At 48.9% G+C, this 23301-nt stretch overlaps 1 protein-coding gene and 1 long non-coding RNA gene across 3 annotated transcripts; one reads left to right on the top strand and one right to left on the bottom strand.

The window, feature by feature from the left end:
* Positions 1–332: 332 nt before the first annotated feature.
* On the bottom strand, positions 333–14451 carry LOC118476402 (uncharacterized). The gene is made up of 4 exons (XR_004856395.1): positions 14179–14451; positions 13135–13373; positions 11108–13023; positions 333–1129 (listed from the first exon to the last, which is right to left on the bottom strand). It is a non-coding gene; the product is annotated as an uncharacterized lncRNA (long non-coding RNA).
* LOC103647473 (protease 2) lies at positions 423–12861 on the top strand. 2 transcript variants are annotated; one of them, XM_020548508.3, is made up of 12 exons: positions 502–1047; positions 1470–1530; positions 1650–1692; positions 1778–1919; positions 2001–2198; positions 2460–2594; positions 2856–2984; positions 4507–4910; positions 5157–5373; positions 11523–11713; positions 11930–12236; positions 12342–12861. In XM_020548508.3, the coding sequence occupies exons 1-11, from the start codon at positions 676–678 to the stop codon at positions 12108–12110; spliced, it is 2073 nt and encodes a 690-aa protein (XP_020404097.1). In that variant the 5' UTR covers positions 502–675; the 3' UTR covers positions 12111–12236; positions 12342–12861. The 2 variants fall into 2 exon arrangements, with proteins under 2 accessions (XP_008670230.2, XP_020404097.1); XM_008672008.4 differs by having other exon boundaries at positions 423–1047; positions 1470–1692.
* Positions 14452–23301: the final 8850 nt, after the last annotated feature.

Consider the following 23301-nt stretch of genomic DNA (forward strand, 5'->3'; position numbering starts at 1 on the left):
TACGAAGTAGCATAATTTATATGGAGCGTATCCAGTTTTTATTAATGCCTGACTTTAGCAATCACTTCATATTTTGATCTATCTTTTTTATAAGTTTGACTTTATGGAACTTATTTTAGAAACTTGATCTCACAAACTTTCTCTTATTTGGTCTCTGTATGATGGAATTATGTCATTTTATAATCTCTGTTCATTTAGTCAATCGTTATGAACTCTCTTCTAATCGCTCACTTCATTGGTCGTGTTGTACCAAGACATATTTGTATGGAGTAAACAATAACATCAGTTAGCCAAATCAAAAAATATATTATACAGAGAGTAGAGACAATCAATAAAAAATCTTAAATTTTTTGATGGATAGTTTACGCACGGACAACCGATTAGTATGATATATATAAACCGCATCAAAGCACAGACACGACCAACTGGACAGTGATATGATGTTGCCAAGACCAAAAACCCACCTAAACCTCTCCGGCGTCTGTCTTCCACAGTGGGACACATAAACCATGCGCGGTCGCATGGACCTCCTCCCGCGCCTCCTCCTCCGCCGCCACGTCCACCGCCGCGCCAAACCAGCGTCCCCATCGCCCCCTCCCCTTCCCCCCAACCCGCCGCGCCCGCCGCAGAAGCCCGAGCCCGTCTCCATCCACGGGGAAACGTGGCACGACAGCTATGCTTGGATGGGCGCGCTCTCCGACGCCGCCGCCATGCGCCACATGGACCTACACATGGAGGCTGAGGAGAAGTACGCCGAGGCCTGCCTCGCCGCTTGCGGCGCTGACCGCCTCGCCCGGAAGCTCCAGCTCGAGATGGCCTCCTGCCTTGCCTCGGACTCGTGCACGCCGCCCGTCCGCTGGGGCCCTTGGCTGTACTACCGACGAGCGGACGAGGGCAAGCAATACCCCGTGCTCTGCCGCCGCTCCGCCGCGCTCCATAGCGAATTCGTCTCGTACAGTGACCCCTCCGCAGGTTTCGACTTCACGGCTGGGAAGCGCATCGAGCAGAAATTGGTGGATTACAACAAGGAGGCCGAGCGGTTCGGAGGTAACAACCAAAGTTTTACCACAATTCCAGTTTGTTTCGAGGGATTGCCCTCTGTGTTGCTATTTGCCCCAGTCCAGATGCCCTGCAATATTGTTATTTGTTACCAACTTGTGAATTATGTTCTCAATTCTATGATCTTGCCATCTGACACTTTGATAGCGCAATATTTTGCACATATCTAATGTATGCCTGCGAGTATCTGTAAGTTTACAGTCTGATTTTCATGTCATGAGAGGATTATGCAAAATATATGATTCCTGCAAAAACTTTGTCCAATTTTTGCATGTATTACATGCATGCACGTCCATTGTACTGTGGATATGCTGTGCGCCCCATACTACATTTTTGAAGGTAGATATACATTGTTGTCTCACTATTTCACCGATTATTAAGTTATATACAATACAATCATTGATATGTAGGATACTCATATGAGGAGCTGTCTGAAGTATCTCCAGATCACAGGTTCATTGCATACACAATGTATGACAAAGATAAGGACTCCTTCACTTTAATGGTTAGGGACCTAGTAACAGGCACACTTCATGATAAACCCTGTGCTGACCGGGTGTCAAATATTTCATGGGCTATGGATGGGAAAGCATTGGTTTATATTGTTACAAATGAGGAAAGAAGACCATATAGGTCAGTGATTTTTCTTTATAAATCTGCTTATCTATGTTTTTTTCACCGCATAATAACTGTATCTTTTTTCTTATGTTTTGGTTAGGTTGTTTTGTAGCATGATTGGATCCAACAAGGATGCCATTCTCATGTTGGAAGAACCTGATGAGAATATTTTTCTAAATATCAGACATACGAAGGATTTTCGATATATAACGTTAAATGTCTTTTCAGATACTCACTCAAAGGTACTGTTTCTTGTATACCTTATCTATGCTCTTATTATTTGATCTTTTGTTTGCTGCTCATGCTTATTGGTTCTTTTCCAGGTGTATTTAATAAATGCTTCTAATCCCCTTTCCCAAATGACGCTTGTATGGGAAGGGGAATCCCAAGTTCATTGCATTGTTGAACATCATCGTGGTCACCTTTATTTGTTTACAGATGCTGCAAGAGAAGGTGTCCCTGTTGATTCACATTATATAATGCAGTCTGTTGTGGAATCTTCTGGGCCAAACAGTTGGAAGGTTCAAATTATTCATCTCCTATGCTATGTTGATTTTTTTCTGAACCCCTGTTTTCTACATATACAAGTGCAGTCCCTTTGTGACTACTATACAGAAGCACTTCTCCCAAAAATCATATACTTTTAGCGAATACATACATGACATATGTAATTAAGGTAGTTAACACTTGTTATGATTGCTGTATGAATTCATTCTGCTAAGAACTATTTCAGATAACTGACTTCATATATTCTGTTTGACACAACTTGATGTTTGAACCAGAATGTTTTAGTTGAGGAACCTGGTGTCATTCTTGAAGATGTTGATTTTTGTGATACTCATATGGTGCTAACTCTGAGACAAGGCAGAAAACTCAGACTTTGTTCAGTTAAATTGCCTCTAACTGAAGATATCAAAGTAAGTGAATTTTTTATCGTTATCTATGGGTGAACTAAGTTGCGACATTTTACAATTTCATTCTTGATGGTCTCCCACAGCCTTTTCTTTTCTGCACAATTATAATATTTTAAATATCTCTTGCTTATTTATTTACTCACTCCATAATTTTTCCATCTATTGGAAATCTGGAAACCGGATATCTCGAAAACAATTCCTGTAAAGGTTTACGAATGTAACGTATATACTGTAAACATGATTCTTATCCATTTCACTTCTCAGGTACCTACTCATCTATCAGATTTGCGTCCAATTGACCTGCCTCTCCCCAGTGATGTGTGTCAGATTGTATCTGGGCCGAATTATGATTATTATTCCTCAACAATGCGTTTCACGATTTCATCACCTGTGGTATTCCTCTGCTCTTTCTTTTATTATTCTTTTCCATTCTTCTATAAGTAATCTTTGTTTTACAGATAAGGGTCAAATTTATTTGCTAATACTATTTTTATGTGATTTGTATGGAATAACAGTCTTTATTTCTGTCATGCAGTTTCTGATGAAGTGCATCCCATTATGTTGTCGTGTTAAACTGTCCTCATTGTTTTCATATCATGAATTATTTTTTATTTTCTTTTGCTTTCTTGAAGATGATCCATTTACACGAAAGATCCATTTGAGTTAGCCCTTAGTTTACTTGAGTCCTATTTTTACTTAAGATGTTTTTTAGTTCTATAAAAGTAGTATTATGGATTGATGATGTAGTTATGGAAGGAGATATCCTAATGCTGCCTTTTATATTTGGCATTTCTCTACTGTAACTTGTGTTACATTTTACTACCTAAGTTCCAGGAAGGATACAATTCTAGAATAGTGTTCAGTCAAACCCTGTAAGTTTGACTAAATTTGTATGAAAAGGTACTAATATTTATCTTGTTAGTATATCATTATATTCACCATGGAATATATTTTGAGTACATAGTTGAAATAAATGTTGGTACTGTTTTCTATAAATTTAGTCAAAGTTAAGATAGTTTTACTCAGACCATAGCTACAATTGCATCCTTTTTGGGACGGATGGAGTACTCACTTCTACCTTGGTTTTGCACATTTTATGTGTTCTCCACTTCATATCACCCCTTGCCAGTAACATTTTTTTTTAATATTTGGAGTTTGATGCCATGTCTTCATGTGGTGGTGAATTGATAGCAACTCATGTGTCTTTGATGATCTATGGGTGCAATTGTGCATTACTGCATTAACATGTTTAGTTTCCTTTTAATATCCGTCTTATATCATATTTTTAGTGTTGACCATGTCTGTATCTTGATTTTTGTTTGTGCTTGTTGGTGCCTAAGCTTATGAACAGATGCATTTATTCATGATGTTGTTAGTAATTCATATAAACTACATAGAATTTATTCTATGACACCATTGATTGTTATATCCTCCTTTTTTTGTTGATGCTAGTCAATAATGTGCTTTCTTCTGCTTCTGCTTTCCTAGGTTCATACTACTGTGTTGTTACCCTAAATCCCTAATGGTGATGGAAGCAATACTTCATTTGTAACTAGAATAGCATTCATATTGCACTGAAACTACTCTGAATACATCACTTGTGGTTTCATAGTGATATCATAATTCATATCCTTACAGCTCATGTGGACTTTGTTCTTGTTCTTCCCTAGCATATATGCTGCAATTATAATGGTTTACAAAAAATGACGTTTATATGAATTACTAACAATATCCTGAATAAATTCATATAAAATTGTGCTTTCGTTTCTCAGTGCTATAGAAATTACACAAATTCATATGAAATTGTGCTTTCGTCTCTCAGTGTCAGTGTTGGCCCAGCAGAGTGCTTTCACCGTTGGTGTTCTTTCCGATCTCAATGTTTTTCCTTCTTTACAGTAAGCTTATCATATCGCAGATGCCTGATGCTGTTGTTGACTACAACTTGCTGAACGGACAGTGGCAAATAGTCCAACAACAAAACATGCTTCATGAGCGAACACGAGCACTATATGGGGCTTCTTTTGCTGCAAATATGGGCAGGCAATCCTCAGATAAAGCAGATTTTTCAAATGATGATTTTGTTGGTTGTGCTTGGAATGAGCTCTCTGAATACTATGCTTGTGAATACTATGATGTTCCATCAAAAGATGGTGTTTTGGTTCCATTAACTTTAGTATACTCGCGGAAGCACAAGCAAGATGGAAATCCAGGATTACTTCATGGACATGGTGCTTACGGTGAAATTCTGGATAAACGTTGGCGCAGTGAATTAAAAACTCTACTGGATCGTGGTTGGGTGATTGCATATGCTGATGTTAGGTATGTCTACCCTATTTCAATTACCTTTATTATTGCTATGAAATGAACTTGGTAAGCTTCATATTAACTTCTGTCATCCGCCTGGATAATTTCGAGGCATGGCATAGAAATATTTAGAAAGAGCTGAAATATCTGTTTGTGCATTCATGATTTCATGGTGGCTGTTGCCTTATTAAAATAAATTCATCATTAGCCTATTGAAATTACGGCATTTGGTTATATACTCACTAAAGCATGTTTATTCAGGGGTGGTGGAGGTTATGGTAAGAAGTGGCACCAAGATGGTTCACGTACCAAAAAAATGAATTCTGTATATGATTTTGTTTCTTGTGGAGAATTTCTTCTTGAAAAGGCTATCATACAAGAAAATAAGCTTGCTGGATGGGGATATAGTGCTGGAGGACTTCTGGTGGCCTCGGCAATTAATTGTCGTCCAGATTTGTTTCGTGCTGCTGTTTTAAAGGTATAAAGCTTATGCAACTATCTGTGTACAAGACAAGAATTTGTGTGCTATCTTAGACAGTCCTTAATATTAAACTAGACCAACCTAGGAGGGGTTAGGTGGCATTTTATTAAGAAGAAAGTAGTCACCCGAATTTGCATCGATGGGGACTTCAACCTGGTTGTTCTGGGTATACATCCACACCCTTGTCCAACTGAACTAGCTCAGCTTCCTTAGACAGTCCTTAATCAATATATTAGGACTTTGATTATGATATGTTCCTGACTTCCCATAATCCCATATGAGCAAACTTACATTTGTTAGAATAGTGGAAAGAGGTAGAATCTGTACATCAATATTGAGACAGATGAACCATTACATATATAGGGTGGAAACCCTTGGAGGCCAAGGCATCTAGGGCCGGCACACACTGTGTGACAAGGCAGGCCACTCTACTAGGGAAAGTAATATCTCTACTATGGAAGGTATCAATCACACACAGGTGAAAGGAGAGATATACTGATACTCAATCATCCTAATATAGAAAGGGAGATATTCATTCTAACACCCCCTGCAGACCAAACATCTAGCCATGACAGATGTTGAGGATGGACTTGAACTCCAAAAATAACGACGAGGGAAGGCCCTCTGTGAAGATATCAGCAAACCGAGAAGTCATTGGGACGTGGAGAACACGGACGTCACCAATGGCTACACGCTCGCGCACAAAGTGGAGATCAATCTCAACATGCATCGTGCGTTTGTGTTGGACATGATTGGTGGAGAGATAAAATGCACTGATATTATCACAGTAGACCAGGGTACTCTTGGTCAGAGGGTCGTGGAGTTCATGCAGCAGTTGACGCAACCAGCAGGCCTCAGCAAAGCATTGGCGACTGCACGGTACTCAGCTTCGACACTTGACCGGGAAACAACACTCTGGCGCTTGGAGGATCAGGAAACAAGATTCTCACCAATGAAAACCGCATACCCAGAAGTAGACCGTCGCGTGTCAGGACAATGAGCCCAGTCAACATCGGTGTAGACAGTGAGGTGGCCACAAGAAGAACGCCGAAGAAGTAAGCCGTCGTCAGGAGTGCCTTGGAGATACCGGAGAATGCGCTTGAATGCTGTGAAGTGGGGCTCTCGCGGGTCATGCATGTGGAGACATATCTGTTGAACTGCATAGGCTATGTCAGGATGAGTGAAGGTGAGATATTGGAGAGCTCCAGCCAAACTGCGAAACTGGGTAGCGTCCTGAACAGGATGTCCGACATTAGCTGGTAATTTTGCTTGAAGATCAACTGGAGTGGAGACTGGTTTGCAATGCGAAGTCCCGCGCGTTCAATGATGCCAAGAAGGTAAGTCCGCTGGTGCAAAAATAGTCCATTGTCTCTGCGCTCCACTGTAATACCCAAGAAATGATGTAAGGTGCCAAGATCCTTCATTAGAAACTCCGACCGAAGTGATGAAATGACCTGCTGCAGTAGCTCAACGCTGGAGGCTGAGAATAACATCATCAACATATAGAAGAATGTAGGCTATGGCTGCACCCTGATGGTAAATAAACAGAAAAGTGTTTGACTTAGCTTCTGTAAATCCAAGGTCGCATGTAGGTGGCAAACCGGGTATACCAAGCACGGGGCGCCTGTTTGAGTACATAGAGAGACTTGTTTAGGCGACAAAACCCAATCTGGATGAGTGGAATCAACAAAACCAGCTGGCTGGCTGCAATATATTGTCTCGGACAATGTGCCATGCAGAAAACCATTCTTCACATCCAACTGATGAATAGGCCAATCTCGGGAAAAAGCGAGAGACAGAACTGTACGAACTGTAGCTGGTTTGACGATAGGGCTGAAGGTCTCATCATAGTCAATGCCTAGTCGCTGAGTGAATCCACGACATACCTAGTGAGCCTTGTAACGCTCAAGAGATCCATCCGCATTGAACTTGTGTTTGAAATCCCACTTGCCAGTGATAAGATTGACGCCGAGAGGCCGAGTTACCAAATCCCAAGTATGGTTGGACATGAGTGTCGAGTACTTGTCCTCCATAGCCTGGCACCGATGAGGGTCATCGAGGCCCTGGTGAAATGAAGATAGCATGGGGGAGATGTCCATAATGGAGTAGATGGCCAACATCCGGAATCCGTCCTTGGCCCGCATGGTCATACGACGAGGATTGACCACATGAGTCACATGAGTAGCACCTGGAGGAAGAGGTGGCAGTGCCGGAGGAGTCTCCAGGGTTGGTAGGCGAGGACGTCGCTGGTATGTCAGAAGTGGTGGCCGGTGGAGAGGTGCAGCCTGCTGGGGAGCAGGAGTAACCAGCGGTGTCGTGGCCACGCGTGGCGTGGGAGTCGGCGAAGATGCAGGGAATGTCGTGGCCACGCGTGGCGCGGGCGAAGGTGTAGTGCCTGCAGCGCCTGTCGCAGAGGGACTGGGCGCTGCTGGTGTGGCAGCCGACAGAGGAGAAACTGCAGACAGGGGCAACTGTGCTGCGCCAAGCGAGGGAAGAGCGCCAGGCAAGGACATCGGTGCTACACCAGGGTCTAGGGTTGCTGCTGCAGCAAGAGCCGACGAAGTACCTGCAGGCGTGAGTGGGTGCCAATAGGCTAGACCACCACGTCATCATTGGAAGACAAAAGATCTAAATCATTAGTGGGATGGGGCGAGGCAGAGAAAGGGAAGTCTGCCTCTTCAAAGACCACATGACGGGAAATGTGAATACTTGGTGGAAAGGTCAAAGCAGCGATAGCCTTTGTGGTCACTAGAGTAGCCTAAAAAACACAACGAGTAGAACGAGGAGATAGTTTATGGGAAGCAGTAGCGGACAGATTGGGGTAGCAAGCACAACCAAACACACAGAGGTGAGCATAAGGAGGATCTATGTCGAACAGGCGATATATGGAGTCTAGAAGCGTTGATGGTTTTGGTGGGAAGTCGATTAAGGAGGTATGTGGTTGTATGAAGACCCTCCACCCAGTATGCAGCAGGGAGAAGCTTGGAGGAGAGAGCGAATGATGTTGTTGGTAGAGCGAATGATCTGTTCAACTTTACCATTTTAGGGAGAGGTATAGGGACAGCCGGACAGGACATGCGAAGGATGGTGCCTTGAGCGAGGAGGAACGAGCGCTTGGTGGAGTTATCGAATTCTCGCCCATTGTCACATTGAACTATTTTCACAGTGCAACCAAACATAGGAAAAAAAGGAAGTGACAATGGTGACAGTGTCAGATTTCATATGGAGGGGAAACGTTCATAAGTAATGGGTGAAATCATCAAGAAGCACCAATTAATATTTATAACCAGAGACACTGGCAATAGGAGAAGTCCATAAATCACAATGTATTATTTTGAATGATTGTGTAGTGCGGGAAGATGAACTAGTAAAAGGAAGTCTAGTATGACGACCTAATTAACAAGCATGACAAAAATCGGGAGTGCTGTGAGGACAACTTATTGCGGTGGTGTTGTGAAGTTTGGTGAGGACATCAGGGCTAGGATGTCCAAGACGTCGGTTCCACGTGGAAGCGGAGATAGCCGTCAGAGCGTGAGATGGAGTGGTAGACGTGTATGGGAACCGAATGGTGTAGAGGGGACCATCACTATTGCACCTAATGATCTCTCTCCGAGAGGTGAGGTCCTTCATAGAAACACCAAAAGGGTCAAATTCCATGGAACAAGCATTGTCAGTAGTAAAGCGACGAATGGATAGGAGATTTTGAACTATATGGGGAGCACAAAGGATGTTATTAAGGTAAAAGGGACCGGGAAAAACTGTATCACCTACTGAGGTGATAGAGAGAGTGGTATCGTTACCTACAATGATAGGAGTTGTGGAATCAAGAGGATGGAGAGTAGAAATGTTACCGGACGTCGGGGTTGTGTGGTTGGAGGCCCCGGAGTCGGGAATCCAATCGGTGATGGCAAGGGGAGGTCGCAGCGTCATGGTGTTGAAGGTGCTGGCTAGTTGTTGTTGATCCCATGAACCAGTCCAGGGAGTCCAGTTGGAAGGGGCCAGATCCTGGATTGGAAACGCGGTTGGGGGAAGAGGCGTCGCCTGATGCTGTAGAGGTGGAAGAAGCGTCTGTTGGGGAGGAGGTCCAAAAAGACCAGGAAGAGGACCATAGAGACCAGGGCCGCGAGAAGGGCTTGAGGGAGAGGGCGCATGGGGGGTTGCTCGGAGCGTTGCTGTTGTCCACCAGAGGAGTTGTCGGGCCACATTTGGATGGTGCCCGTCCATGGATTGAAGGACGGCCAGGGGGCACCACCGTGACCACCACCCTGGCCTCCTCCGTTGCGACGGTTGCGGTTGCGCCGTCCAGCACTACCAGGAGGAGCACCGCTGTTGGTACCGGTTAAAGAGTGGCCGGTGTGGGCAGAAGAGCGTGACAAAGAGGAAGCAGTGGCCGATGATGTAGTAGTCGCAAGTGCCTTGTTGTTGTAGAGGGCCGTGGCTGCCGGGTCCGGTCTCCCCATGAGTTCCTCCAGAATGAGGTCATCACGGACCTTCTAGAAAGACGGGAAAGGGACAGAGCGGGTGATGATCGTGCGAAGGTTCTCATACCGCGGGTTTAGGCCACGAAGAAGTGTGAGAACGAGGATCCGATCGTTGTACGGAGTGTTGAGATCAGCCAGGGCATCAGCAAAGCCTTTCATCTTGCGACATTATTCTCCGACGGTGAGATCGCCTTGGACGAAGTTTTGGAATTGGGCGTCGAGGTGAAGAGCCCGCGTCTCCTGGTTTCCGAGGAACTGATTTTCCAGGGCAATCTAGGCTTGACGGGCAGTACCGCCACGCTCACGGATGATGTCTTGAAGTTCGACGGAGATGGTTCCAGTCACCTAGGAGAGGACAATACTGTCCATGCGATCTCAGGCAGGGTCCTCGGGGAAGACGGTGTTGCTGAGGACATGATCAGCAAGGGAGAAGCGCTTGAGAGTGAGCAGTATTTGATCACGCCATCGAGAGACGTCGGTGGAGGTGACTTCGAGAACAATTGTCACAAGGGACCAGATGTTCTGGATGCCTGCCGCTTGCATGTGGAGGTCGGCGATAACAGCGGCTTCATATTCGCTGCTGGTGGAGAAGATGAGTGGGCCGTCGGGCTTGGGCGGCAGCAGCCTTGGCTTCCAAGACAGCAGCAGCGGCGCGCTCCTCCAGGATAGCGACAGCAGCTTGAACACGGGCATGGGCGTCAGCGGCATCCTTCTCAGCCTGCTGGGCAGCGTGGAGATGTTCGGCGACCTGCTGGAGGAGGTCGGCCTCCTCTTTCTCCTGGCGAGCCTGCTCCTCAGGGGTGAGAAGGTTGTCGCCCATGGTGGAGACGAGGGAGGGCGGCAGAAGGTGGGCGGAGAGGGGTCGGGAGGGAGGTGGCTAGGCAGGTCAGCCGCCGGGGCGGAAGCAGAAAAAAGAAATGGCTCTGATTACCATGTTAGAAGAGTGGAAAGGGATAGAATCTGTATATCAATATTGAGACAGATGAACCATTACATATATAGGGTGGAAACCCTTGGAGGCCAAGTCATCTAGGGCCGGCACACACTGCCTTAGAAGGCAGGCCACTCTACTAGGGAAAGTAATATCTCTACTATGGAAGGGATGAATCACACGCAGGTAAAATGAGAGATATACTCAATCAGCCTAGTATAGAAACGGAGATATTCATTCTAACAGCATTGGTATTGATTGATAAAAATTAAACTCGTCAAGATGCTGAAAATGCTGTTCCAAGTGAAACTGATCATACCAAAAGACAGCAATTTTCTCATTGTAGCACAATATTACTCCATGTTATACAAACTGCCATTTTGGCTGCATTGGCACTTGCAGTGCCCTTTTGTAGCTGATTTTGTGGTCAAAGCTGCAGTTTCAAGCAAAGATGTATCAGTAGGCCATATATTGCAAGCATAGAGGCTTTATACCCTAATATATTTTTAAGCTCTGTCTATGTTCATTATTTGTCATCAAAGTTTTGGATAAAAGAAATTAATGGTCATTTCTAGTAGCAGGTTGGGAACTTAGCTCTTGGATTCCTCTTCGAGATTGGAATTGCCATATAGTCATGTTTTCTTCCCTGTAATCTTGAAGATACACTGTTATCAACTCTTTTCTTTTGTTTCTGCTGCTGTTCTATTACCCCAGTTTCCATTTTCTCCCTGCAGGTCCCTTTCTTGGATGTTTGCAACACCCTTCTCCATCCTATTGTACCTCTTACAGCCATTGATTATGAAGAGTTTGGGTATCCCGTGGATTATGAGGAATTCCTTGCAATCAGGAAGTATTCTCCTTATGATAACATCCAGAAGGATGTTCCTTACCCAGCTCTGTTTGTGACGTCATCATTCAATACAAGGTATGCATTACCAAGACACTCCTCTGTTGCTTTCTAGTCCACTCAACCACCTTCCAACTTTGTAATCTTTGCTCCTTACCAGATTGGCAAAGATGTGCACATAAAAAGAGGCTATCTTATTCAGTTATTCTTGCTTCCATATATTCCATTTGTACTTGATTCAACTTTTTATCAAATGCTTGAATTCAACTATTTGTTGCATTTGCCAAATGCTAGGTTTGGTGTATGGGAGGCAGCAAAATGGGTTGCAAAAGTCCGTGAATTTACTCAATATGATCCAGAGAGGCCGGTAATTCTCAACCTGACAACAGATGTTGTAGAGGAGAGCAAGTATTTGCAGACCAGAGAATTATCATTGGAGACCGCTTTCCTCATTAAAATGGTCTGCAGTGTGTGAACAACATGTGTCTTATTATTCTGAATCAAACCCTGTTGGTCAAATATGGGAAGCTGAGGCAACAATGTCAGTCCTCTCCATCCTAGGCACCTGAGCTATTTAATCGATTAATTGGAGCTTTATGAGGTATCATACTTATTACCAAGCACATTTATATTGATATCAATAACTTATGCAGCAAATTCCAATCACGGATTATGTGTAGCTACACCTGATTTATTCTCTTATCAGCTTTTGCAGAATTCATGAAGAATTTGTATGTCCATATTTCCTAAATCATGAGGTATCTCCAGATGACATGGTTTTATGCCACTACTTACAATAGTGGCTTGTGCCTAGTGGTATTATGCTCATTTGTGAGTGAGTCCAGATATCCCGTGGAACAAGTCCACAAACATACGGTTATAGAGCCTCTACATTATACTGCAATGAAATGTTGATACCCTCCATGATAGTAAAAGTTGCCTTTGTATTTGGAAGCATCCAACTTAATACTATTTAATAGTATCCGAGCATGCACCGCTCCAGAGTCAGAACAGAACACAAAGCCAGCTTCTTGTTACAATTGTAGGGATCATCAGTTGTATGCAGGACCATCCGATTCTTACTGATATTTTGTCAGTATGGGGATATGTTGCAAATGTACCGCAGTCGTGTAAGCACGATATGTTTGAAGATTCGGTTGGAAAATATTCATCCTATGCAAGTGAATCTATGGTACAGATACGACTGCTCAATGTTTTGATGCTCATGTCTTTAAGTTGCAAATTGAGGTTGACACATTCCTAGGGCACTGCTCAGAACAGGAGGTCATTTGAATTCCAGATTACCTTCGTTCTTTATATATGCTGGCTTGCACCGGATTTGTAGCATGGCATCATTGTGACATGACCTCAATGGCTATCGGCAGCACCTGTTAGTTTTGTAACATGATTACACAAGAAAGTCGTAGCACCTGTTAGTTTTTCAACATGCTAACGATCACGCTTAAACAAGAAAATCGTAGAGTTTGAGTCTACTGTACGTGGGTTTTGCTTGGCTGTAAGTTCATTTGATCTTTTACTGTCGCAGTCTTCAGGGTCAACGAGCGTAACTTGACTACATGAGCGGCCTCATCTCACGTACTGGTTTTTGGCTTCTTGGTCTGGGCGGGTTAGCTGCCAGCATTTGTCATTGTTCAACCGCCGTCAAAAAAGGTTTACCGTCGGTCCATCGCGAGAACCGAACTGATGGAATTGGAACCGGCAGGAACTTGGCCCGAAACTGTTCATATTTCGACAAAAGAGCATCTTCAATAGGTCATAAAAATATATCTTCTAATATCTGACTATTGGGAGCTTTCTAAAAATCTTAGTATCAAAAATAAAATCTTTACTCCAACGGCTCCTTTTATTTTTTTTTCTAAAAATTGTTTGACTTTGTTATTATGGGCTCACGCGCATCATTATGGGCTAGGCTAACGCAGGGAGATGATAAGGGGTATGATAAGTAACCCTAGTTAGAGTTACGTGGGCAAATACCTGCTTTGTCCCTGAGGGGTCTCATATCTCTATATAAGAAACATGTACACCTTCTCACAGTGGCGGACCTAGGATTTTTATATAAGGTGTGCCGCGACAAAATTTTCATGTAAAATTCTATCTAATATATATATATATATATTTATAGTAAATTTAATAAACAATTTTATATATAGACATAAAGTTTTGATACTCAACAAATAAGCATGAAAATTGCATACATAAAATATAAAGATTGCAATAATACTACTTATCTGGTCTGCGCTTCCTCAACGCCATAAAAGTTTCAATTATATCTTCTTCGTTCACTTCGAAGAAAATATTCCTCTCGATGTATATAATAAGATAGTCATCCAAAAAAGACTATCACACATCTTTTTCAACACTTTGTCGCCATCGGCAAAAGCAATAACAATTTACGATAGACAAAATTCAACAAAAAATATATTATCTAGTCGGCTGGATGGCGGTCGACGGTGAGCGGAGGTGTCGAGAGGAACAGACAAAATTACTTCGCAAAATCCATAGATACAGATCAGGTGTCTGACCGGATTTCGCGAGACGAGACGAGAGCTGGAAGCCCGGAACAGCCGGTCAGCCGCGCAGGAAGCCAGTCGCCAGGAATAGCCGCGCAGGAGAAGGGATTGTCTTGTGGTTGTGGGCTTGTGGCCGCGCAGGAAGCCAGCCGCTAGGAACATCCGTCTTGCGCAGGAGGATCGATCGTTTTGGGGCTGTGGGAAGCCGAACGATCGGAGATTCGGAGATGGAAGTTGGAACAGCAGTAGGACGTCCGCCGAACCGAATGACCGGGTGGGGTCCCGGTGGACCTGGCTTAGGGTGTGCCAGGGCCCACCCGGACCACCCTGTGGGTCCGCCCATGCCTTCTCATAATACAGAGATTAGAAAGAGGCCAGAGGCCCAACCCTATATCCAGTGTCTCGTGTGTTTCCTCTGTCGTGCTTATGGGAAGGGAGACGGGTTCTCTACATCTTCTTGCGCCTCTACTGCTGACGGGAGGGAAGGGAGCGGATCTGGTGATCCGTGGTAACGTAGTTCTCAACACGTTATCAGCACGCTCTGCCTCGACGTTGCTACGAGATCAGATCTGCATCAACTCATCGTAAATCCGGCAGGTCTCCGGCCTAGCCGAACTGTCCTACGCGACAGTATTCGAATTTTACTCTACGTAGTGGAACGATATGTTTACTGTTCTTAATCTGTTGTTATGCACGAGCTGTGATCCATGCACGATGAACTACCATTATCGTTGTGGATGCTCGTGTATGGTATTTCGATCCGGTCAAAAAGCCCCCCTGCACGCACGCACTGGCCAGCAGACAGGTTGACCAGGATGCTCCTTGGTGGCACGGGGCCTACTGCTCCTCTTGGTATGGCGGGCGAGTGCTGCTTCACCTGCCTGGACTCCGGTTGCATGCTACAGGCTCGTCCATCACCACACGACTAGACTGAGTCAGGAACTTGTGGGATCCATCAGAATGTGTGAAGGAGTGGTGGTTTGACCTTCGTCCTGGCATGCAACCAAGCAATTTTTTAGGGGCACACGCTTGGACGCGCTCTCCATTTTGGTGGACCAACGGATCTGCATGCGCGAAAACTGCCACTCCTTTTACCGGATAAGCGCGCTGCACTTGGACGCAGTCAAAGCGGTGCATGCATGTTTGCGCTGGACTGGACTTGCGAGTGGAGCATGCATGCGCTGAGCAGTTGAAAAAAAGAGAGAGAAGGCAGTCTATGCATGCGCTGACAGCCTATCGTCCTTTATGCATGCGCAAGTGGGCTGCTTTTGCCAGAGTGTCAAGCTGCGAATATGTACACTCCCAATACGCATAGTATATGTTTAAGATACTTGCATGATTGTGCCATATAAACTTGATTCTATGTATTATTACAACACAATGTATTGTCTGTCTTATAGTTATCACCATATTTTTCTGTCATATGTTACACCTTAATTGATTATTTATTGTCGCAATTAATTAGTATAAAATGCATACTTAATTTTGGAAAAATGTAACGTTCATGCATTAATTTTGGTGTGTTATTAATTCTGCTTTTATTACTCGTCGTAAATACTTAGCAGAAAATTATTAAAATGCATGTGAAGCTATGTTACATTTTTTCGTATCGCTCTAAGTACTTGTGATGCATTGAGCTTTCGAGCTCACGCTGAGCGGTTAAATTGTATAATGTGTACTTGGACACGTCAATCAGGGTACGCCATTTATCGGCCGAGTTTTGACATTAGCTAAGCATTGGCTGCGCCCTGGCAACACGACGCAGTATTTGTGTCGTACGAACTTGGTTGCGTCAGGTGATTGCTATGTCGCGCTCTCGCTTAATCGGACCACTCCCGTTGAGTCGGACCGCCATCACCGAGTTGCGTATTTTTTCGCATACCCTGTAGGCACTATTCGTCTGTCATGATCATCGAGCCACAAATACGCCTGTTGTGCACGTTGTGTGGACTTATCGTGTACCCCGACTATTGAGCCAATATTGTGCTTGTTGCGCTTATTACAAAGGTTTGTTATGCTGTCGTAGCCCTGATGGTCGCACATGCGTTGACGCCACATACGCTAGAGCTTGTACTCGCGTGGATTGTGGTGGGTTGTTCAAGCCCCTAAAGTCGCATTATGCGCAACCTTCATAAACAATTTTGTTTGTATCTATATTTTATTTGATTGTGTTGTGTGACATCATATATTTATATATATCGCCAAGTGGCCATAACAACTATATCAAGCTCTATAGTGCTTGAATAATCTGGGAAATTAAATTGAAATACAACAGAACATGAATAAGTTAATTCTCTGCTCTCTCCTCATGCATAAAGTTTTACTCGAAGTAAGCCGAAGATATATAATATAATGCATGAAAGCCTTTTTGGCATAGAAGATATCACAAATTGGGATTATATTAGTAAGCAAAAAGGTCTTACCAAATGATTTAGGATCAGAAATCTCAGTCATACATTGCTCAACCAGATGTTAGCACATTGCTCTCTTTGTCGTTGGATGACATGAAGCAAACTATGAGATAAAAGGACATGTAACCGCTAGCAACACGAAGTTGCGAGTATGCCAAGAGGTTATTCTGAGAAAATTTCACCATGTTGGTGTGAAAACCATTGTGTGTTTCTGTCGGCGTTTCGAGACCGGGGGGTCCCCGGACCGACGAGTGAATTGTCGCCGCATGCCCCAGCCCAGATGGGTCGGCGCGAGACGGAGCGCGAAGGGGGGAGAGAAGCAGCCGGAGGGAGACATGCGTGAGAGGTGGAAATCCCGCGGCGTTCGTGTTTGTCCCGCGCCCAGGTCGGGTGCGCTTGCAGTAGGGGATTACAAGCGTTCCACGCGGGAGGGAGCGAGCGGCCTCACGTGAGCGCCTGTCCCGTCCTTTCCCCGTGCGGCCAACCCTCTGTAAGAGGGCCCTGGTCCTTCCTTTTATAGGCGCAAGGAGAGGATCCAGGTGTACAATGGGGGGTGTAGCAGTGTGATAACGTGTCTAGCGGAGGAGAGCTAGCGCCCTAAGTACATGCCGTCGTGGCAGCCGGAGAGGTTTTGGCACCCGGTTCGTGTGGTGTCGTGGCTGTCGAAGGAGCGCTGGAGCCTGGCGGAAGGACAGCTGTCGGGGCTGTCGAGTCCTTGCTGACGTCCTCTTGCTTCCGTAAGGGGGCTGAGAGCCGCCGTCGTCATAGAGCGTGCGGGGCGTCATCATTACTTGTCTGGCGGAGCGAGCCAGATGGGACGCCGGTCTTGTTCCCCGTAGCCTGAGTCAGCTTGGGGTAGGGTAATGATGGCGCCTCCTGTTGACATGGTCGGTCTGTGCCCTGGGTTGGGCGATGTGGAGGCTCCTCCGAGGTCGAGGTCGAGTCTGTCTTCCGAGGCCGAGGTCGAGTCCGAGCCCCTGGGTCGGGCGAGGCGGAGACCGTCGACTGAGGCTAGGGCTGAGTCCGAGCCCTGGGGTTGGGCGAAGCGGAGTTCGTCGTCTTCCGGGGCTGAGCCCGAGTCCGAGCCCTGGGGTCGGGCGAAGCGGAGTTGTCGTCTTCAGGGGCTGAGCCCGAGTCCGAGCCCTGGGGTCGGGTGAAGCGGAGTTCGTCGTCTTCAGGGGCTGAGCCCGAGTCCGAGCCCTGGGGTCGGGCGAAGCGGAGTTCGTCGTCTTCCGGGGCTGAGCCCGAGTCCGAGCCCTGGGGTCGGGCGAAGCTGAGTTCGTCGTCTTCAGGGGCTGAGCCCGAGTCCGAGCCCTGGGGTCGGGCGAAGCGGAGTTCGTCGTCTTCCGGGGCTGAGCCCGAGTCCGAGCCCTGGGGTCGGGCGAAGCGGAGTTCGTCGTCTTCCGAGGCTGAGCCCGAGTCCGAGCCCTGGGGTCGGGCGAAGCGAAGTTCGTCGTCTTCCGGGGCTGAGCCCGAGTCCGAGCCCTGGGGTCGGGCGAGCGGAGTTTCCTATGGCGCCTGAGGTCGGGCCTGGCTGCTTGTCAGCCTTACTCCGTCGAGTGGCACAACAGTCGGAGCGGCGCAGGCGGCGCTGTCCTTTTGTCAGACCGGTCAGTGGAGCGGCGAAGTGACTACGGTCACTTCGGCTCTGTCGACTGGAGGGCGCGCGTCAGGATAAAGGTGTCAGGCCACCTTTGCATTAAATGCCCCTGCGATTTGGTCGGTTGGCGAGGCGATTTGGCCAAGGTTGCTTCTTGGTGAAGGCTGGGCCTCAGACAAGCCGAAAGTGTGTCCATTGCTGGAAGGGGGGGCCTCGGGCGAGACGTAGATCCTCCGGGGTCGGCTGCCCTTGCCCGAGGCTGGGCTCGGATGAGGCGTGATCGAGTCCCTCGAATGGACCGATCCTTGACTTAGTCGCACCCATCAGGCCTTTGCAGCTTTGTGCTGATGGGGGTTACCAGCTGAGAATTAGGAGCCTTGAGGGTACCCCTAATTATGGTCCCCGACAGTAGCCCCCGAGCCTCGAAGGGAGTGTTAATACTCGCTTGGAGGCTTTTGTCGCACTTTTTTGCAAGGGGACCAGCCTTTCTCGGTTGCATTTTGTTCCGGTGGGTGCGCGCGAGCGCACCCGCCGGGTGTAGCCCCCGAGGCCTCAGAGGAGTGGTTAGACTCCTCCGAGGTCTTAATGCCTCGCGCAATGCTTCGGCTGGTCTGGTCGTTCCCTCATGCGAGCTGGCCGTAGCCCGGGTGCACGGTCGGGTCCCAAGTTCTCGGGCTGGTATGTTGACGCTGTCAACGGTTTGGCCGGAGCTGGGTTTGCGAGAGCAGCCCCCGAGCCTCTGCACAGGGCGAGAGGACGGTCAAGGACAGACTCGACTTTTTTACATACGCCCCTGCGTCGCCTTTTCGCAAGGAGGAGGGGGTAAAGCGCCATGTTGCCCTCGGAGGGCGCCGAACATGGTGTCTCTGGTGAGCTGCTGGCGGGTAATTCGAGTGGACGCCCGTGCCCCATTTGTTAGGGGTTGGCTAGAGGCCCGGAGGCGCGCTCAAAAGTACCTGCGGGTGATCTATTGGACCCGGTCCCCTGTCGACGGGGTCCGAGGGCTCGATGCCTCCCTCTGATGGGATTCCGTTACAAGATCGTTCCCGCTGGTCTCAGAAATGTCCTAGGGTACCTCGGGAGCGTAGCCCGAGCCTTGGTTATGTATCGAACGTACCCAGGGTCATCCCTCGCTCTATGTCTGAGGCGGCTGTGAACCCTTCGAGGGCCAACCTACGAACCCCTGATTAGTAGTGGGCGCGGAGCCCGAGTGGCCTGAGGCGGCCGTTGAACCCTTCCGAGGGGCCGGCCTTCGAACCTCTGACCAGTAGTGGGTGTGGAGCCCATGCGCTCTGAGGCGGCTGTTAAACCCCTCCGAGGGGCCAGCCTTTGAACCTCAGATCAGTAGGGAGGCTCAGGGCCTGTTTCCTTCACGGAGAAGGATCCTTTTTGGGGTACCCCCCTTTCCCGGTCCCTGTTGTAAGAGAGAGAAAGAGGAAAAGGAAAAGGATACGAAATCGAATGACGTGGCGTACCTTTTTGACGCGGTCATTATGGCGAAGGCGAAGCGTCGCTCGTTTCCCCTGCTAGAGGCGCCGCCTGTCCCGCCGCGGAGTTAATGCGACGGGGCGAGTGGTTCGCGGGGCGGCCGTTGCGCGTGCGCGAGCCGTTCGAGGAACGGAACACGGGCGCGCCTTCTTCACGCCGTGAGAGAGGGTTCTCTCGCTGTCCCTGGATGGGACGTGAGCTTGGCTGACGACGTGACCGCTGCTCCTGCCCGCTTGCCACCGCCATTACTGCCAGCCCATTTTTGGCCGTATTGACCGTCGCGCCTGGCTGGCACTGCTGGGTCGTTCGCAGGGTTGCCTCGAGTCGCAGTACTGGTTCCACAGTCGAGGAGGCGTGGTAGTGGTGCGAGTGGCAGTGCAGTTGCTCGCACGTAGCAACCGGCGCGCCGGTTGCATGACGCGTGGGCCTGGGCCTCCATGCTGGGTGCGCTGGAAGTCGGAGGGGTGCGCCCACATAGCGCGGTTGCATGCCGCCTGCATGGCTGCCCGCCCTTTCACCCGCTGGTCTGGGCGAAAGTGGAGGAATGCCTGTAACCGCTGGGCGGTTGCATGCACCGTGCGCTGCGGTTTGGCTTCTTCTGCCCTGGGCCAGCTTGCATGACGCGTGGGACCCAGCCCCCGCACCATAGGGGGAGGACCTTGGGGCGTGTTGGAGAAGACTCAGCCCACGACGGCTGGGGACGCAAGTAGGGAGAGTCGCCTTTAAAAGGAGGGTGACCCCCTTGAAAGGCGACCATGTCTTCGCTCTCCCTTATGCATCGTGTCTTTTCACCTTCCGAGCCCCCGGATGGGGGACACCCGCAATCCTTCCGCCTTGTCGTTGGAGGAACGCAACTTCGTGGAAGTTGGTACCTTTCAGCCATCGTTCGGCTTCAAGGATTTTCATCATGCAGCCCAGCTGCACCCCCTCGCCGGTGGTCACCCAAGACGGTGACCACCAGCCCCTGGGTGGGGAGAAGCAAGTCGGGCTGCGATCTTGGTCTCACCCTCAGCTTCAAGGATGTCCATCATCCTTGCTGGGGCGGAGAGCGAGGCAAGCCGGCGCTCCACCTCCCGCACGGGTCGGCTGGCCACCTCCTCTTCCAGCTTCTGGTGGTGGAAACCATCCCCCAGCTCTGCGGAGGAGGCGTCCTCCAGCCATGCCGGGGAAGGCGAACTGTTGCTGCCCAGCTAGGATGCAACATTCCGCCCTCTTCCTCGTTTTCGTGGCGAGGACGGGGGTGAGGACCTGCCGGTGCGCTTTGGAGCGACCCGCTCTTTGGCTTTGATGTCTGGTTCGCGTCCCTTGAGCGGGGACACAAACAAGAGCCTTCCGGTGGCCGCGTCCGTCCTGGGACCATAGCTGCTGCTGCAGAGGTCGCTGGCGAGTCGCCCGGAACTTGTCGCCCCGCAGGCTCTCCGGTGTGGAGGTTGTTCATACCCGTGGGGACGGAACCGGAGTTCCGTTTGTAATGGCACCTTGAATGCCGGTCTTTTGTTCATTGTGGCTGTCGGGGCCTAAACATGTGTGTATTTTTGGCGCGGAGCCGTGTTTTTTCCTCTTTTTCGAGCACTAAGACTCGCCTGTTGGTTATCTGAACCGCTTCACCAAGCGTGAGTCGCCCCGTGCAAAGGTGACGAGTGAGGTATCCGTATCCCGGAGGTGTAGGAGTCCCTCGGCTCGGTCGGCCTTGTTGTTCGAGGCCTCTCTTGCTTAGTTAAAGGAACCCCTCGGACGCTCTTCGATGAGCCGAAGCCAGGGGTAGCGGTGTCAGCACGGACAGAGGCAGAGTTGGCTCGAAAAGAAGACTCGGTCGGCCAGAGCCTAGCCGGGTTGTCCACTGGTGGGACCGACGCCGGAATTGAGTTGCCGAGGCCTCAGGCCGGGCCGATGTCTTTGGGGGACAGCTGGCCGAGGCCTCGAGGTGACCGACCGAGCCGTCTGCTCGAGCCGGATTCCTGGAGAAGACCCTGGCGGTGAAGGCCTGGGTATGGTGATGATGTCGCCCTTCAGAGTGGAGATCCTCCGACCGCGTCACCGTCCGAGGCTAGGTCGGACCTCGCCGAAGGTGTAGTTGACGCCGAGGGTGCTGCTCCTCCCTTCAACTATCAAGATCCGAGCCTGCAGGATCGGATTATCTTGTAGCGTGTGTTTTCTGCGGCCGCCGAGGCCCAAACACACCATCGTCGTGTTGTAAAGCTGCGCTTCTTTTCCTCTTGTTTCGAGTATCTGGACTTCTTTGTCGGTAACAGAATTGTCTGTGCGAGCGAGAATTGCTTTTCACGGAAGGCGATGAGTGAGGTATCCGTATCCTGGAGGCGTAGGAATTCCTCGGCTCGGTCGGCCTTGCCGCTTACGCGCACTCTTACCCGTCCATAGGGTTCTGTCACCGACGCAGTCGAGAAGGCCCGAAGGATCGCTTCGGCAGAGGAGCTTTCGAACGTGAAGACTTGTTTGGTCCGCGGAATCACTTATCCAAACACGAGTTACTTATCGCAGAAGGTGATGAGTGAGGCATCCGTATCCTGGAGGCGTAGGAGTCCCTCGGCTCGGTCAGCCTTGGCTGCTTACGTGTACTCCGTCGTTTTCAGGTCCACTTTCGAAGTGGTCAAAAAGCACGAAATACATTCTGGCAGAAAGGATCTTTTTTCGAGCAAAATTTCGACGCAGAGGGGGTTCCCCCCTTTTAGCCCCCGAGGGAGGGTCGGGCTTTGCCGAGGCAAGGCTGACCCTTCCTTGATGACTAAACTTTGCGTGGGAACGAGGTATACGAACAACTTGAAAACATCTTAAGGGTAGAAGTGACGTAGCTGTTGGATGTTCCAAGTGTTGTTGTAGACCTCGTCTTGACTGTCGGCCAGCTTGTTCGTTCCGGGCTTCAGGATTTTGGCGATGACGAACGACCCTTCCCAGAGGTGCGTGTAGCCCCCGGGTGCCTTCTGCAAGGGGCCGACGAGGTCCAGGCCCCACACAGCAAAAGGCCAGGTGATGGGTATCGTCTGCAGGGCCTGAGCGGGCAGGTGGGTCTGCCTTGCGTAGAACTGACACCCTTCGCAGGTGCGGACAATTCTAGTGGCATCGGCCACCGCCGTTGGCCAGTAGAAACCTTGTCGGAAGGCGTTTCCAACAAGGGCTCGAGGTGCTGCGTGATGGCCGCAAGCCCCCGAGTGTATCCCTTGTAGGAGCTCCTGGCCTTCGGCGATGGAAATGCATCGCTGGAGGATGCCTGAGGGGCTGCGGTAGTAGAGCTCCTTCCCATCTCCCAGCAAGACGAACGACTTGGCGCGCCGCGCCAACCGCCGAGCTTCGGCTCAGTCGAGGAGTAGCTCTCCTCGGTGGAGATATTGCAGGTACGGGGTCTGCCAGTTTCGATTAGGCGTGACCCCGCTTCGCTCCTCCTCGATGCGTAGTGCCTCACCCTCGGGGGCCGAGGGTACCTCGGGCGGAGCCGAGGGTGTCTCGGACTATGCCGAAGGTACCTCAGACTGAGTCGAGGGTACCTCGGACTGAGCCGAGGCCTTCTCGGGCTCGAGCGTGTCGTCGGTCTTGATGGAGGGTTGATGCAGGTCTCGGGAGAAGACGTCCGGGGGAACCGTTGTTCGCCCCGAGGCTATTTTAGCCAGCTCGTCCGCAGTC

Source organism: Zea mays, chromosome 2 (assembly GCF_902167145.1).
Source record: "Zea mays cultivar B73 chromosome 2, Zm-B73-REFERENCE-NAM-5.0, whole genome shotgun sequence".
NCBI lineage: Eukaryota > Viridiplantae > Streptophyta > Magnoliopsida > Poales > Poaceae > Zea > Zea mays.

Excerpts from the sequence above, each read along its gene's own strand:
- LOC103647473 (XM_008672008.4), top strand. The coding sequence starts at position 510 with ATGCGCGGTCGCATGGACCTCCTCCCGCGCCTCCTCCTCCGCCGCCAC. Across the intron at positions 4,911-5,156 it reads ATTGCATATGCTGATGTTAG|GGGTGGTGGAGGTTATGGTA; the intron begins GTATGTCTACCC and ends ATGTTTATTCAG. Across the intron at positions 5,374-11,522 it reads TTCGTGCTGCTGTTTTAAAG|GTCCCTTTCTTGGATGTTTG; the intron begins GTATAAAGCTTA and ends TTCTCCCTGCAG.